Source organism: Mobula hypostoma, chromosome 24 (assembly GCF_963921235.1).
Source record: "Mobula hypostoma chromosome 24, sMobHyp1.1, whole genome shotgun sequence".
NCBI lineage: Eukaryota > Metazoa > Chordata > Chondrichthyes > Myliobatiformes > Myliobatidae > Mobula > Mobula hypostoma.
This window is the reverse complement of record NC_086120.1, coordinates 4,488,834-4,503,160: the sequence shown is the minus strand read 5'-3', so window position 1 is coordinate 4,503,160 and position 14,327 is coordinate 4,488,834. Positions and strand designations below refer to the sequence as shown.

Here is a 14,327-nt window from a genome sequence, read left to right as displayed (position 1 = left end):
GTGGGTAGGAAAGGTTAAGGGCTGGAGAAAAAGGAATCTGATACGAGAGGAGAAAAAGGAGGAGGAGGAGCACCAGGGAGAGTTGATAGGCAGGTGAGAAGTAAGAGACCAGAGTGGGAATAGAAGAGGGGGAGGGGGGATTTTTTTTACAGGAAGGAGAAATCGATATCTATGCCATTAGGTTGGAGGCTACCCAGATGAAATATGAGGGTGAGGGTTGCACCTCCACCTTGAGGGTGGCCTCGTCATGGCACGAGGAGACTATGGACCGACATGTTGGAATGAGAATCGGAAGTAAAATGTTTGGCTACTGGGAAATTCCACTTTTGTCAGATGGAGCAGAGGCGCTCAATAAACCAGTCCCCCAGTTTACTACAAGTCTCACCAGTGTACAGGAGGGGGAAGGCTGCATCGGGAGCACTGGACACAATAGACGACCACAGCAGGTTGGCAGGTGAAGTGTTGCCTCACTTGGAAGGAATTTGAAGCCCTGAATGAAGGGGAGGGAGAAGGTGAATGGGCAGGCGAAGCATTTTGGCAGCTTGCAGGGACAAGTGTCGGAAATCACAGAAGGAGCAATCCCTGTGCAAAGCGGAGAGAGGGAGAGGGGTAAAGATGTGTTTGCTGGTAGGATCCCTTTGGAAATGGCAGAAGTCGTGGAGAATGATGCGTTGGGTGTTTGGCACGTAAAGACAAGAGGAACTATCACTGTTAAGGCGGCAGGAAGATGGGGTGAATGCAGATGTTCGGGAAATGGAGGAGATGCCAGTGAGGGCAGTATCAATGGTAAGGAAGGGAAACCCTGTTCTTTGAGGAAGGAGGGCATGCCTGATGTCCTGGAAAGGAAAACCTCTTCCAGGGAACAGATGCAGCAAAGACAAAGGTACTGAGAAATGGGAACAGCATTTTTATGGGAACAGGGTGGGAAAAGGTTTAGTCCAGGTGGCCGTGGGAATCAGTAGGTTTATAAAAGATGTCAGTCGACAGTTTGTCTGCAGAGATGAAGACAGAGAGAACGAGAAAGGAGATGGAGGTGTCAGAAATGGACCAAGTTAATTTAAGGTTGGAATGGAAGTTGGTAGCAAAATTTATTAAATTGATGAGCTCAGCAAGGGTGCATGAAGCAACACCAATACAGTTGTGTATGTAGTGGAGTCAGAGTTGGGGAGCATTACCGGGGAAGGCTTTGAACATGGACTGTTCCACGTAGCCAGTGAAAGGGGTATGGCCCTCCTTCGAGCCTGAAGAACATGGGTGAGGCGAAGGAAAAATTATTGAGAGTGAAGACCAGTTCTGCCAAACAAAGGAGGGTGATGGTAGAGGGGAACTGGTTGGTTCTTTGATTGAGAAAGAAGCAGAGCTTTAAGGCCTTCTTGATGGGGGATAGAAGTATATAAGGACTGGATATCTGTGGTGAAAATGAGGCGGTCAGTGTCAGGGAGTTGAAAGTTACTGAGGAGACAGAGAGCATGAGAAGTGTTGTGGATGGTGATGGGAAGAGACTCAACCAAGAGGAATAGAATGGAGTTGAGGTATCAAGGCACAAGTTCAGTGGGTCAGGAGAAGACTGTGACAATTGGCCTACATGGACCATCAGATTTGTTCATCTTGGGCAGGAGGTAGAAGCAAGTAGTGTGGGTAAAGGTAAAATGAGTTTGGTAGCAGTGGATGGGAATTCACCAGAGTTAGAATTTCATGTCATAGCTATAGTGAAAGTGCAGTGTAGGTAAACAAATAAAGTGCAACAGCCAGAACAAAGTAGATTGGAAGATCAAGATTTTGGCATGTGAGAGGTCCATAACTGTGGGATTGAAGCTATCCTTGAGCCTGGTGGTATGTGCCTTCATGCTTTTGTATCTCCTACCTGACAGGAGAGGGGAGAAGAGAGAATGTTCAGGGTGGGAGGGGTCCTTGATTATTTTGGCTGTTTTCCTGAGGCAGCAGGGAATATGGCTGGAGACAGTGGAGGGGGAGGCTTGTATGCATTCACAGCTCTCCGCAACTTCTTGCTGTCTTGGGCAGAGTAGTTGCCATACCAAGCTATAATGAGGTTCCTTAGATCATGGTTTTTCAGTTGGACCTTGGCCTTCAGATACCTGTAGAGCCTCTTCTCTCTTGTGTGGTGAAATTTCAGTTCCAGTAACTCCTGGCCCAAAATTTTACCTAAGTCACACATGGTAAAATTTGCTCATTTAAGTTCAAGTCTGAAGTCTATTATTGTCATATGCATATATACAAAGGGTATAAATACCAAGAAAATTAGCTTTTTGCTAATTTTGAAAATAAGCTATAATTAGCAGCAAATTACATTGCAAGATGAGGACAAAGATTTTAATATAAACTTAAAATAGGTAATACATAGCTTAATCCCTCCATCCCACTTTACAGCTCACTCTTCGATAAGCCAAGGTTATATTTTCTTTCGTCTTTCCTGGTCTTCATGTTCTTTTTGTTCCTTTATGAAGTGCTCTCTGATCCACTTGGGAATACTTCCAGCATCAATGACAGCTCTGAACATAATTGTCATCAACTGAGATTAAACTCCGGACAAAAAATTTTCTTTGAACACAAGTACATTACGGTAGCTCTTTTTGACCATTGTAGACACGATTCAAATTTAAGTTCAAGCCATCAGAAGGCCAATAATCTTTAAATAGTGCATTGTTTTATAATTATTTTAATTTTTCAACTAATTTCTGAGTCCAATTTGATACTTACCTACAGTACAATAATCTACAAATGAATAACCAAAACTAACACATCTCTTTAAGAATCTGATAGCAGAAACGAAGAGGGAAGTCAAGGAGAAGTATGATGAATTGAGGAAACATATTGAAAATGAAGAGCGGGATGTTTTCCTGTGTCTGGATAAGGAGCAGAACCGTGTGATAACAGAAATTGACATTCAAATCCACAAGCTGGAGAAGGAAATCAAGTTCTATGAGATGTGCCTGGACAATTTTAATGACCTCTCACAAAAGAGTGAAAAGCTTTCATTTATACAGGTAATAGGATCCATCGGAACTTACTAAATTTGTCATAATGCATTGATAATTCAGGTTACCTGCATCTTTTACAAGTAACGTGCTGTCAGATGTGCAGTTTATATTGCTAATATGCTAGTTATTTAGATACTGGAAAGTTATAAGAATAATAATGTTTATACAAGTAATATAATATTGTGGGGAATGTATAATTTACAGTTGATATGCCTTTACTCAGGTGATATTTTTACACAGTTTTATCTACTCAAATTGTTATTTTCACTTAGATGCATCCATTATCATATTGCTAGAAGTGCTGTTCTTGCTGAGATTGCTTTGCAAGGCTCACGCTCCGAAAACAGAGCAGCGTTGTGGCAGGACTTGCAGCACAACATCATTTCACTGACTTTAAAGGTTCTTAGAATTTCTGTTTTCGTTCCATTGTCATAATAGTGACACCATAGTTTGATGCCCTCTCCTGTGTAAAGAACTCGCTGATGCTTTATGATTTAAAGCCGCCCTCTTCATCACCTCAACTAGTCATCTCAACAGTACTGTGGGGGTGGGGGAGTAACATAATTCATCAACCTTCATAATTCCCAGCAATCCAGAGTTCCTTATTGTCTCTGTGCACAATCTAATGTTTTTCATGACTTAGATAGGTCCCATTCCACCAATATTTCACTGGTATGCAATAACTAGTACATGGTAACATAGTGTTTCTCAAACAGCTCCCACATACTGTTTTTCTAAGATATTATCATGTCACCGTTATTGAGAGGGGAGTGGGAGGATGACTCTTGAGAAATCGTAGACCAGACTGAAGCAGAGTGAAAGCTCGAGGCAAATACTAGGTAGAGCATAATTATCTAACCTTCCCTCAGACAGCTGCATTAGACACCCTGGGCTATGAATGATGCTGGTAAGTGTGGATGTTAGATTCAATGGTATCATCCATGACTCAGGTTTGCCGGAAATCAATCCTCAGCCACTTTCACCATCCCCGACATGTATGAGTTAGAGCTTCATAGTGGGTTCTGTCCCTTTGCCTATGACTCGTATCAGTGTGAACTCTCTATAGATAATGGAGGTGAGAGGGTCATAACTCACCTAGTGAGCAAGGGCATATGTGTCAGATAGAGATTATATTCTGGAAGGTTCATTTAAATTTTAGTTCGGTGATGCCTCCACTGTCCACAAGCCCTGTCAATAATCAAATCTGCAGTCAATGAAATCTCTCAATAATCGAACCTCCAGTCAAATAAATCTGTCAATAATCAAATCTACAGTCAATTATATCTGTCAATAATCAAATCTACAGTGAGTTCAGGTACCCTGTCCTTTCCATTGTATTACTCAACATGCCTGCATGAGATGTAATGAACCAGATTTGATTCGGGACCTTATATTAAAGGAACACATAGGAGACAGTGATCATAATATGATAGAATTCACCCTGCAGTTTGAGACTGAGAAGTTAAAATCAGATGTATTTCAGTGGAGCGAAGGGAACAGCAGAGGCATGAGAGAGCGGCCATCCAAAGTTGATTGGAAGGGGACAATGATGAGATGGCTGACCTTGAGGCCTGTTGCTAGACAAATATCCACTTTCACAATGTCAACAAGACAAATGAGATGGTTATCATAAACATGAGAAAGTCTGCAGATGCCAGATATCCAAAGCAACACACGCAAAATGCTGGAGGAACTCAGCAGGTCAGGCAGCATCTATGGAATGAATAAATAGTCGATGTTTCGGGCCAAGACCCTTCTTCAGGACTGAACTGGAAGAGGAATACTCCAGAATAAAAAGGTGGGGGAGAGGGGGGAGGTGGCTAGCTAGAAGGTGATAGGTGAAGCCAAGTGGGTGGGAAAGGTAACGGTCGAGAGTAGAGGGAGTCTGATAGGAGAGGGGAGTGGACACAGGAGAAAGGGAAAGGGGAGATGATAGGCAGGTGAGGAGAGATTGGAGGACAGAATGGGGAATAGAAGAAGAGGGGAGGAGGAGGGAAAAACATTTTACCAGAAGGAGAAATTGATATTCATGCCACCAGATTGGAGGCTACCCAGATGGAATATAAGGTCTTGCTCCACCACCCTGAGGGTGGCTTCAGCTTAGCACAAGCAGAGGCTATGGACCGACATGCTGGAATGGGAATGAGAATCGAAATTAAAATGTTTGGCCACCAGGAAATTCTGCTTTTGGCAAATGGAGCGGAGGTGCTCGACAAAGCAATCCCCCAACTTGCGGTGTGCCTCACCAATGTAGAGGAGGCCGCATCAGGAACACCAGACACAACAGACAACCCCAGCAGATTCACAGGTGAAGTGTTGCAGATGGTTATCAACTTCAGGAGAACTCATATCACTCACACCCCCTTTTACATTGACAGCACAGCAATAGGAGCTGTGAGCAGTTTCAAATTCCTGGGAGTGCCCATCACCCACAACCTCTCATGGTCCCAGAACACATTCTACACAATCACCAACACCTCAACTTTCTGAAGAGAATGAAGAGAGCTGGACTATGCACATCTATACTCATGTCATTCTACAGATGCACAGTAAAAAGCATCCTAACATGCTGCATTACTGCATGGTACGGAAACTGCACTGCAGTGGACAGAAAGTCAAAAATGGTCGAAGCACCAGAGATAGCAGCCTGCTCACCATCAATAACATATAAACAGAAAAGTGCCAGTAATATAGTGAAGGATCCCACACTCATCCTGCTCGTGGACTATTTGTTCCACTCTCATTAGGGAGGAGACTACATATCATCCATGCCAGGACCTACCAGACTCACAAACAGTTACTTTCCCCAAGCAGTAAGACTGATCAATTCCTCCACCCCAACACCATTAGTTTATCACTTCCTGTTAGTCATCTCATGTACAGACACTCTTGTACCTAGCGTCACTTTATGTACAGTCAATCTATGTATATAAGCTATATTATGTATTTATATTTGTGTTTTTTTTAATTGTGCTCTTTATCTTATTGTTAATTTGTATTGCTTCAGATTCAAATTAATAATTATTTTGTTCTCCTTTACACTTGTGTACTGGAAATAACATTAAACACTCTTGAATCTTGACACTAGCAGAACAGCAACTGGGAGCAATTCAGAAGGCACTGGTTAGATACATCCCAAAAAAAGAAGTATTCTAAAGGGTAGATGAGGCAGCCTTGTCTGACAAAGGAATTCAAAGACAGCATAAAAGCAAAAGAGAAGGTGTAAAATATAGCAAAAGTTACTGGGAAGCTGGAGGTTTGGGAGGCTTTTAAAAATCAACAGAGGACAACTAAAATAGTAATGAGAGAAAAGATGCAATTTTAGCTTAAACTATTTAGCTTAAACTAGCCAATAATATAAAAGAGGATACCAACAGTTTTTTTCAGATAGATAAAGAGTAACAGAGGCAAGAATAGATATTGGACCGCTGGAAAATGACATCAGAGAGGTAGTAATGGGGGACAAAGGAATGGTGAACGCACTTACTAAGTATTTTGTGTCAGACTTCACTGTGGAAAACACCAGCAGTATGCCGGGAATTTAAGTGTGTCAGGGGGCAGAAGTGAGTGTGGTTGCTCTTACTAAGGAGAAAATGCTTTGGAAGCTAAAAGGTCTGAAATTAGATAAGTCACCTGAACTGGATGGACTACACCCCAGGGTTCTGAAAGATGTAGCTGAAGAGATTATGGAGGCATTAGTAGATTATGGAATGGTTCCGGAAGACAGGAAAATTTCCAATATCACTTTACTCTTTAAGAAAGGAGGGAGGCAAAAGACAGGAAATTATGGGCCAGTTAGCTTGACTTCAGTGGTTGGTAAAATATTGGAATCCATTATTAAGGATGAGATACTTAGAGGCACATGATAAAATACACTGAAGTCAGCATGGTTTCCTTAAGGGAAGATCTTGCCTGGCAAATCTGTTGGAATTCTTTAAAGAAATAACAGGTGGGATAGACAAAGGAGAGTAAGTGAATGTTGTTTGCTTGCATTATCAGAAGACTTTTAACAAGGTGCTGCACATGAGGCCATTAACAAGATAAGAGCGCATGGTATTGCAGGAATGGTATTAGCATGGATAGAAGATTGGTTAACTGGCAGGAGGCAAAGTGTGGGAGTAAAGGGGGAATTTTCTGGTCGGCTGCCAGTGACTAGTGGTATTCTGTGATGGTCAGTGATGGGACCACTTCTTTTCATGTTATGTGTCAGTGATCTGGATGCTGGAATTGACGGCTTTGTGCCCACATCTGTGGATGATGTGAAGATAGGTGGAAGTGAATGTAGTGTTGAGGAAGCAGGGAGTCTGCAGAAGGACTTAGATTAGAAGAATTTGCAAAAAAGTGGCAGATGGAATATAATGTAGGGAAAAGCATGGTTTTGGATTTTGGTAGAAGGTATAAGGGCATAGACTATAGTCTGAACCGGAGAGAAAATTCTGAAATCAGAGGTGCAAAGGGACTTGGTAGTCCTCGTGCAGGTTTCCCTAAAGATTAACTTGCAGGTTGACTTGGTAGTGAGGAATGCAAATGCAATTTATTTCGAGAGGACTAGAATATAAAAGCAAGGACGTAATGTTGGGGCTCTACAAGGCATTGGTCAGACTACATTTGGAGTATTGTGACCAATTTTGGGCCCCTTTGTTAAGAAAGGATGTGCTGGCAATGGAGAGGGTCCAGAAGATGTTCACAAGAATGATCCCAGAAATGAAACAGTTAACGAGTGAGGAACGTTTGATGGCTCTGGGCCTGTATTCGATGGAGCTTAGAAGAATGATGGGGGATCTCATTGAACCCTGTTGAATATTGAAAGGCTTAGATTGCCTGGACATGGAGAGGATATTTAATATAATAATAACTTTCATGCATTATCTCCAAGAGGACCACAACCTTGTCGCAGGGTTTGCAGGCTTGTGTGCCGCAATGACACAGAGCATTATGTTAGCTGGAGTCAGGGCCTTGTGCTTTGGCTCTTGGTAGGGTCACCCATGCTAAAAAAAATCAAAGGTAGAGGCCAGACTAAGAGTAGCCCACTAGTCCTCCAGCTTCGGGGTTCAGCTCAGGGCTAACAACCCTGACTGGCCAAAAAAAATTCTTATGGAAACTGCAATGAAGAATCCTTCTATATCTGTGTTGCAATGGTATTCCTGAGTCTCCACCTGGGATTTGCATGGCTGACAGTAGTGAAAACCGAGAGGAAGCTACTGGTATGATGAAGGAAGCCCTGGCTTCATTGGGCTCCTGGAGGGTGGAGGAGACACAGGAGACCACAGACTACTTGGTGCTGTATCGTAAAGGCTGAAGTGAGGACCCTGAACCACTCCTGGGCACAATAGAGAAGATGGCCAAAGACAGACAGGGATGGAGGACATTCATTGATGCCCTAAGCACCAGCAGCCTAACAGGCAATAGGTAAGTAAGTCTCAAACGTTAAGATGCAGGCTCAAAGTGCTTTACATAGATTGTAAAGATAGATCAATATAGTTATAAAAATACAAGACAAAATTAAAAATCATAAGACATATTATACAGAATAAAATGTAGTCATCAAGTATGCTGAATAATATAAATGTAATCAACATCAACAGGCATTAAGAAATCCTACTAGTAGGCCAAATTTTTTAAAAAGTAGGTTTTTAAAGAAGTGTTTTGAAACGTTCTACAGTGCTAGTCTGGCATATCTCAGTTGGTAAAATATTTCAGATTTTTGGTGCATAAGAGCAAAAGGCCGCATCACCTGTTCTTATCTGCTTGGTTCTAGGAACACTAAGCAAACACTAAGATTACGATTAGGGATGTAAGGGGATAAACACTCCAAAATTTACAGAGGAGCTAGATTATTCAGAACCTTGGATACAATAAAGAATATTTTAAAATTGATCGTAAAGAACACGGGCATTACCAGTGTAATGATTCCAAAACCAGTGAAATGTGCTCAAATTTTCTTCTTTTTTTTGGTTAAGATTCTTGCTGATGCATTTTGAATAAGCTGCAGCTGATTGTATCTTTTGTAGGCAGACCTGAAAAGAATGCATTACAGTACTCTAATCAGCTCAAAACGGAAACGCCTATCAATGTTTCTGCATCTTGAGATGTTATAAGAAATCGAACGTTTGCTGTACTGAACTATAGCGGGAGAGTCTCGGATCAGAGGGCACCACCTGAGAATAGAACGATGTCCCTTCCGAACAGATGAGGAGGAATTTCTTTAGCCAGAGCGTGATGAATCTGTGGAATTTATTGCCACAGGTGGCTGTGGAGGCCAAGTATTTGAGTATGTTTAAAGCGGAGGTTGATAAATTCTTGGTTAGTAAGGGCATCAAAAGTTACGGGGAGAAAACAGGAGAATTGGGTTGTGAGGAAAAATAAATCGGCCATGATGGAATGGTGGAATAGACTTGAGGGGCAAAATGGCCTAATTCTGCTCCTTTGTCTTATGGTCTTTTTAAAGTGGAAGTTGATAGGTTCTTGAGTAGTAAGCGCGTCAAGGTTTATGGGGAGAAGGCAGGAGAATGGGGTTGAGATAATGGTTGAGCAGACTCAAACTAATTCTACGCCAATATCGTATGATCTTTTGGTTTTACGACTGGAATTTAGCCTGGGAATGTTGCAGACTTGAAGCAGCCCCACTGTTGGTTGAGAGTCTAACCACGTTTAAATAGGAAGGACAACTGTCCCATTATAGGACAGTTATAGGAAGTCCCACTATAGGAAGGATGTGGAAGCATTGGAAAGGGTACAGAGGAGATTTACCAGGATGCTGCCTGGTTTAGAGAGTGTGCATTATGATCAGAGATTAAAGCTTTACTCTTTGGAGAGAAAGAGGATGAGAGGAGACATGATAGAGGTGTAAAAGATAATAAGAGGAATAGATAGAGTGGATAGCCAGCGCCTCTTCCCCAGGGCACTACTGCTCAATACAAGAGGACATGGATAAGGGGTGGGAAGTTCAAGGGGGATATTAGAGGAAGATTTTTTACTCAGAGAGTGGTTGGTGCATGGAATGCACTGCCTGAGTCAGTGGTGGAGGCAGATACACTAGTGAAGTTTAAGAGACTACTAGACAGGTATATGGAGGAATTTAAGATGGGGGGTTATATGGGAGGCAGGGTTTGAGGATCGGCACAAGATTATGGGCCGAAGGGCCTGTACTGTGCTGTACTATTCTATGTTCTGTTATTTTTATTTTACTGGAGAGTCCAGGAACAGTTTTTAATTTGCTTGTTATGTTTTTTTTTTGTTGTGTTCTGTGTTGTTCTGAACATTGTGGGCATGCTACGTTGGCGCTGGAATGTGTGGCAACACTTGCGGACTGCCTCCAGCACAGCCCTAGGTGTACTGATTGGTAACACAAATGACGCATTTCACTGTACATTTCAACGTACTGTATGATAAATCAATCTGAATCTAAAGCCAGATCTGAATCATTCAGAGCACTATCCATGGAGATAACTCTCCATCCTGGTAATCTAGTGTTTAGACACGCTCAAGTCCATTCAGGCCCCGCAGACTTTTCAGTAAAAAACACAGATGGTGCACAGGTTTAATTCAGGTCCAGACAGCACTCTATCTGCTTGACACCCCTCCCCTCTCTCCCTCTCTCCCTCTCTCCTTCTCTGTGTCTGACACACACACTTAGTGCTTCTGACTGACTCAAGTCTGTAAAAGGGCTGAAGGGACCCTGTTGATGTGACATTTTTCTAGTGAGTAATCCACCATGCTATGAAAATGCACTGTGAGTTAACCTGAGTTTCCAGCATAACCTCACTGTTTATAGCCGCTGTACTAATGCTTATCTGACCTGGTGACGTTTGCTTGAAAAATCAAGTAAGAACAACACTTTGAGCTTAGGTCTCGGCCGCCCACATCCTTCAACTGCGTGAGATTCTCTGTGGGTGCTGCAGCTCCTGTGTACCGGAAACATTTAGGAGAAAGGCATAAATGGGGTCTAGACAATGTCGGGACCCCTACAAGGAACCAGCACTCAGGGGAACATGAGCTGGAGACCAGGATCCAATTCAGAAAAGGCTTAGATTCCCTCTACACAGGTGCTGCCTGACTTGCTGAGTATCCCCATTGCGAAATATCTGTTTTTGTTTCCAGTGGGTGGATTGCACAAGGAGCATGAAAACATCCATTATAAGCTCCACTGACAAGATTCCTTGCTGTCCGGAGGTGATGCTTAACGTCATGTCATGAGCAGCAAGCTTCCAGAGCTCTTTATAGGAGTTATCTATTTATCACATCCATGGCATGACATTCATGTCACATAAGTTCCAGGAAATGGTCTTTTTGTAGTTACTGCCTCCTTCCTCTGACATGACCTTGAAAAGGTCATAGTTCAATCGGCTGTTTCCACCCCTTCCACCTTGAAAAGGTGGCTAATGTCCCATTGTTAAAGGGTATCAAGGATAAGCCAGGAAACTACAAGCTGGGCAGCCTGACGTCAATAGTGAAGAAGTTACCAGAGGGTATTCTGAGGGACAAGATCTACCAGCATTAGGATAGACAATCTGATTAGGAGGAGTCAACATGGTGTTGTACATGAGAAGTCATGTTTGATGAACCTTTTAGAATTTTTTGAAGAGCTAACCAAATGTAGAGGAGGGTAGGGCTGTGAATGTTGTCTAAATGGACTTTAACAAGACCGTCAACACGATCCTGCATGGCGGGTTGGTCTGGAGGGTAGGTCCCATGGATTCTAGGTGGAGCTGGGAGATAGGAAACAGAAGGTGGTGGTTGGAAGTTGTTTCTTGGAATGGAAGCCGATGACTAATGGTGTGCTGCAGAGGTCTGTGTTGGAACTCTTGTTATTCATTATTTAAATGATTTGGATGAAAATACACATGGCTTGATCAGTAAGTTTGCAGATGACACAGCATTAGTAAATGTTGATCATGAAGAAGGTTTTTGAGATTACAAGGGAACTTTGATCACTTAGGGAAGTGGGCAGAGGATTGACAAATGGAATTCTATACAGGTAAGTGTGAGGTTATGCATTTTTGAAAGTCCAACCAGAGTGGGATTTATACTATGAACAGTAGGGCACCAGGGAATGTAATGGAACACGGGAACCAGGAATGCAAGTACATAGTTAATTAAAAGCAGCATCACAAGTAGTCAGAATGGTGAAAAGGCATTTAGCATGCTGGCTTTCATCAGTCACACATTGAATATAGGATTTGGACTTTGTTGCAATTGTGTAAGTTATTGGTGAGGGCACACCAGGAGTATTATGTATGGTTTGATCAACATTATAGGAAAAGTGTGGTTAAACTGGAAAGAGTGCCATAAAGATTTGTGGGGATGTTGTCAGTACTAGAGGGTCTGTATTATAGGGAGAGGTTGGCAAGGCTAGGCTTTATTCCTTGGAACATAAGAGAATGAGAAGCCGCCTTAGAAAGGAAATTATGGGAGGAAAGATAAATTGGATGGTTACAGTCTTTTCCCCAGTATAGGGGACTCCGTAACTAAGGGGCATAGGTTTAGGGTGAGAGGGGAAAGATTTAAAAGGGAATTGAGGATCGGCTTTTCACATGGAGGGTGATGAGTATGGAATGAGCTACCAGAGAAAGAGGTTGAGGCAGTACAATAGTCTCATTTAAGAAGCACTTGGACAGGAACATTAAGGGATATACGCTGAACACAGGAAATTGGGACCAGTTGGGTGGGTACTGTGCTTGGTTGAGCAAAGGGTTTGTATCCATGTTGTATTGCTCTATGACTCTATGATACCTTTGACCTCTCTTATACCTTACCAATTCCGGAGAGTGGATGGACATAGTCAGTTTGTAAGAAATATTCCCCTTTTCCACTGTAAAACCTTGTTAGTTTCTGCAGTTACAGAAGCTTTTTTAATTTCAAAATTAAACTTTACACATAAAACATATGTAGGAAAAATAATGCACAGCTTTCTGTACACCAGTAGTATCATTGTTTGAATAATACAGGGTTAAGGTGTTTGAGAAGGTGCTGCACACTGCCCAGTAGTGCAAGGAGGGCCTCAGACAGCGGTCTCACAAAGCTACTCCGTTGGCTGCACCAAGTTGTATGCATACCTTAGCACCTATTCTTGCCATCTGGGATATGTCACGCTGTTTGTTAAACCTGTTCCTTTGTCCATAGTGACAGGTTCAAAAAGCAGACCAAATTAGAAATGGCTGATAGCTGGACATTACACCATGCTTGTGCCCAGGCCGAACTAATCACTGGCAAACTGCATCCAGAAAAACACCTGAGATAATTGTTTGGCAATGGCTTTGGCACTGCTGCCTCCTTCCTCCGGAAGGTTTTAATCCTCACTCCTTCCTCTGACGTGACTTTGAAGAGGTCATAGTTCAATCAGCTGTTTCCACCCCTTCAGCCTTGAGAAGGTGGGGCTGCTGCCTCACCGCCCAGGGCTTGATCCTCATCTTGGGTAACATTCTCCCCATGGCCATCCAGGCTTGCTCCAGGAGCTCTGGTTTCCCGTCATACGATATGCCAGTTAGTCACTGTAAACCGCACCTATTGTAGGTTTATGGAAAAGGATAAGGTGATGGGAAAGTAGTTAACAGGGAATGCATGAGTTAACATGTCATTTTTGGTCAGTAAACTTGATATGATTTATTGGTAGTTTATTCTACAGAGATAAAAGATACGTGAAAATCTATATCAGGACAACACACAAACACGATGAGAACATAAGATAAAACAAAAATTGAAAACCAGTAATTTGCATTAAAAACAATGTTTACTCTGACAAACAGGAGAAAATGTGCAGATGCCGGAAATACACACACACACACACACACACACACACACACACACCCCCAATCTATGGAAAAAAGTAAAGGCGATGTTTCGGACTCTTCGGCAGGACTGGAGAAAAAAAGATAAGGGGTAGATTTAAAAGATAAGGGGTAGATTTAAAAGGTTGGGGGTAGGGGAGAGAGAAACACAAGGCGATAGGTGAAACCTGAAGGGGGAGGGATGAAGTAAAGAGCTGGGAAGTTAATTGGTGAAAGAGATACAGGGCTGGAAAAGGGGGAGTCTGATAGAGGAGGACGGAAGGGAGAAAGAAAAGGGGGAAGGAACACCAGAGGGAGGTGATGAGCAGGCAAGGAGTTGGGGTGAGAGAGGGAAAAGGGGATAGGGAAAGGTGAAGGCGGGGGATGCATTACCAGAAGTTCGAGAAATCAGTATTTGTGCCATCAGATTGGAGGTTGATTTCCAGATGGAATATAAGGTGTGGTTCCTCCAATTTAAGTGTGTCCTCACCACAACAGTGGAGGAGGCCATGGATAGACATTTCAGAATGGGAAGTGGGATTAAAATGGTGGCCACTGGGAG

The 14,327-nt window shown here is 42.7% G+C and overlaps 1 protein-coding gene across 1 annotated transcript in view; it reads left to right on the top strand.

The window, feature by feature from the left end:
* Positions 1-14,327, top strand: part of LOC134337616 (E3 ubiquitin/ISG15 ligase TRIM25-like) — a 29,204-nt gene that overhangs the window by 2,456 nt on the left and 12,421 nt on the right. Inside the window, exon 3 of the mRNA XM_063032782.1 lies at positions 2,772-3,005. Coding sequence (XP_062888852.1) covers positions 2,772-3,005 — 234 coding nt within the window. The remainder of the gene's footprint in view (positions 1-2,771; positions 3,006-14,327) is intronic.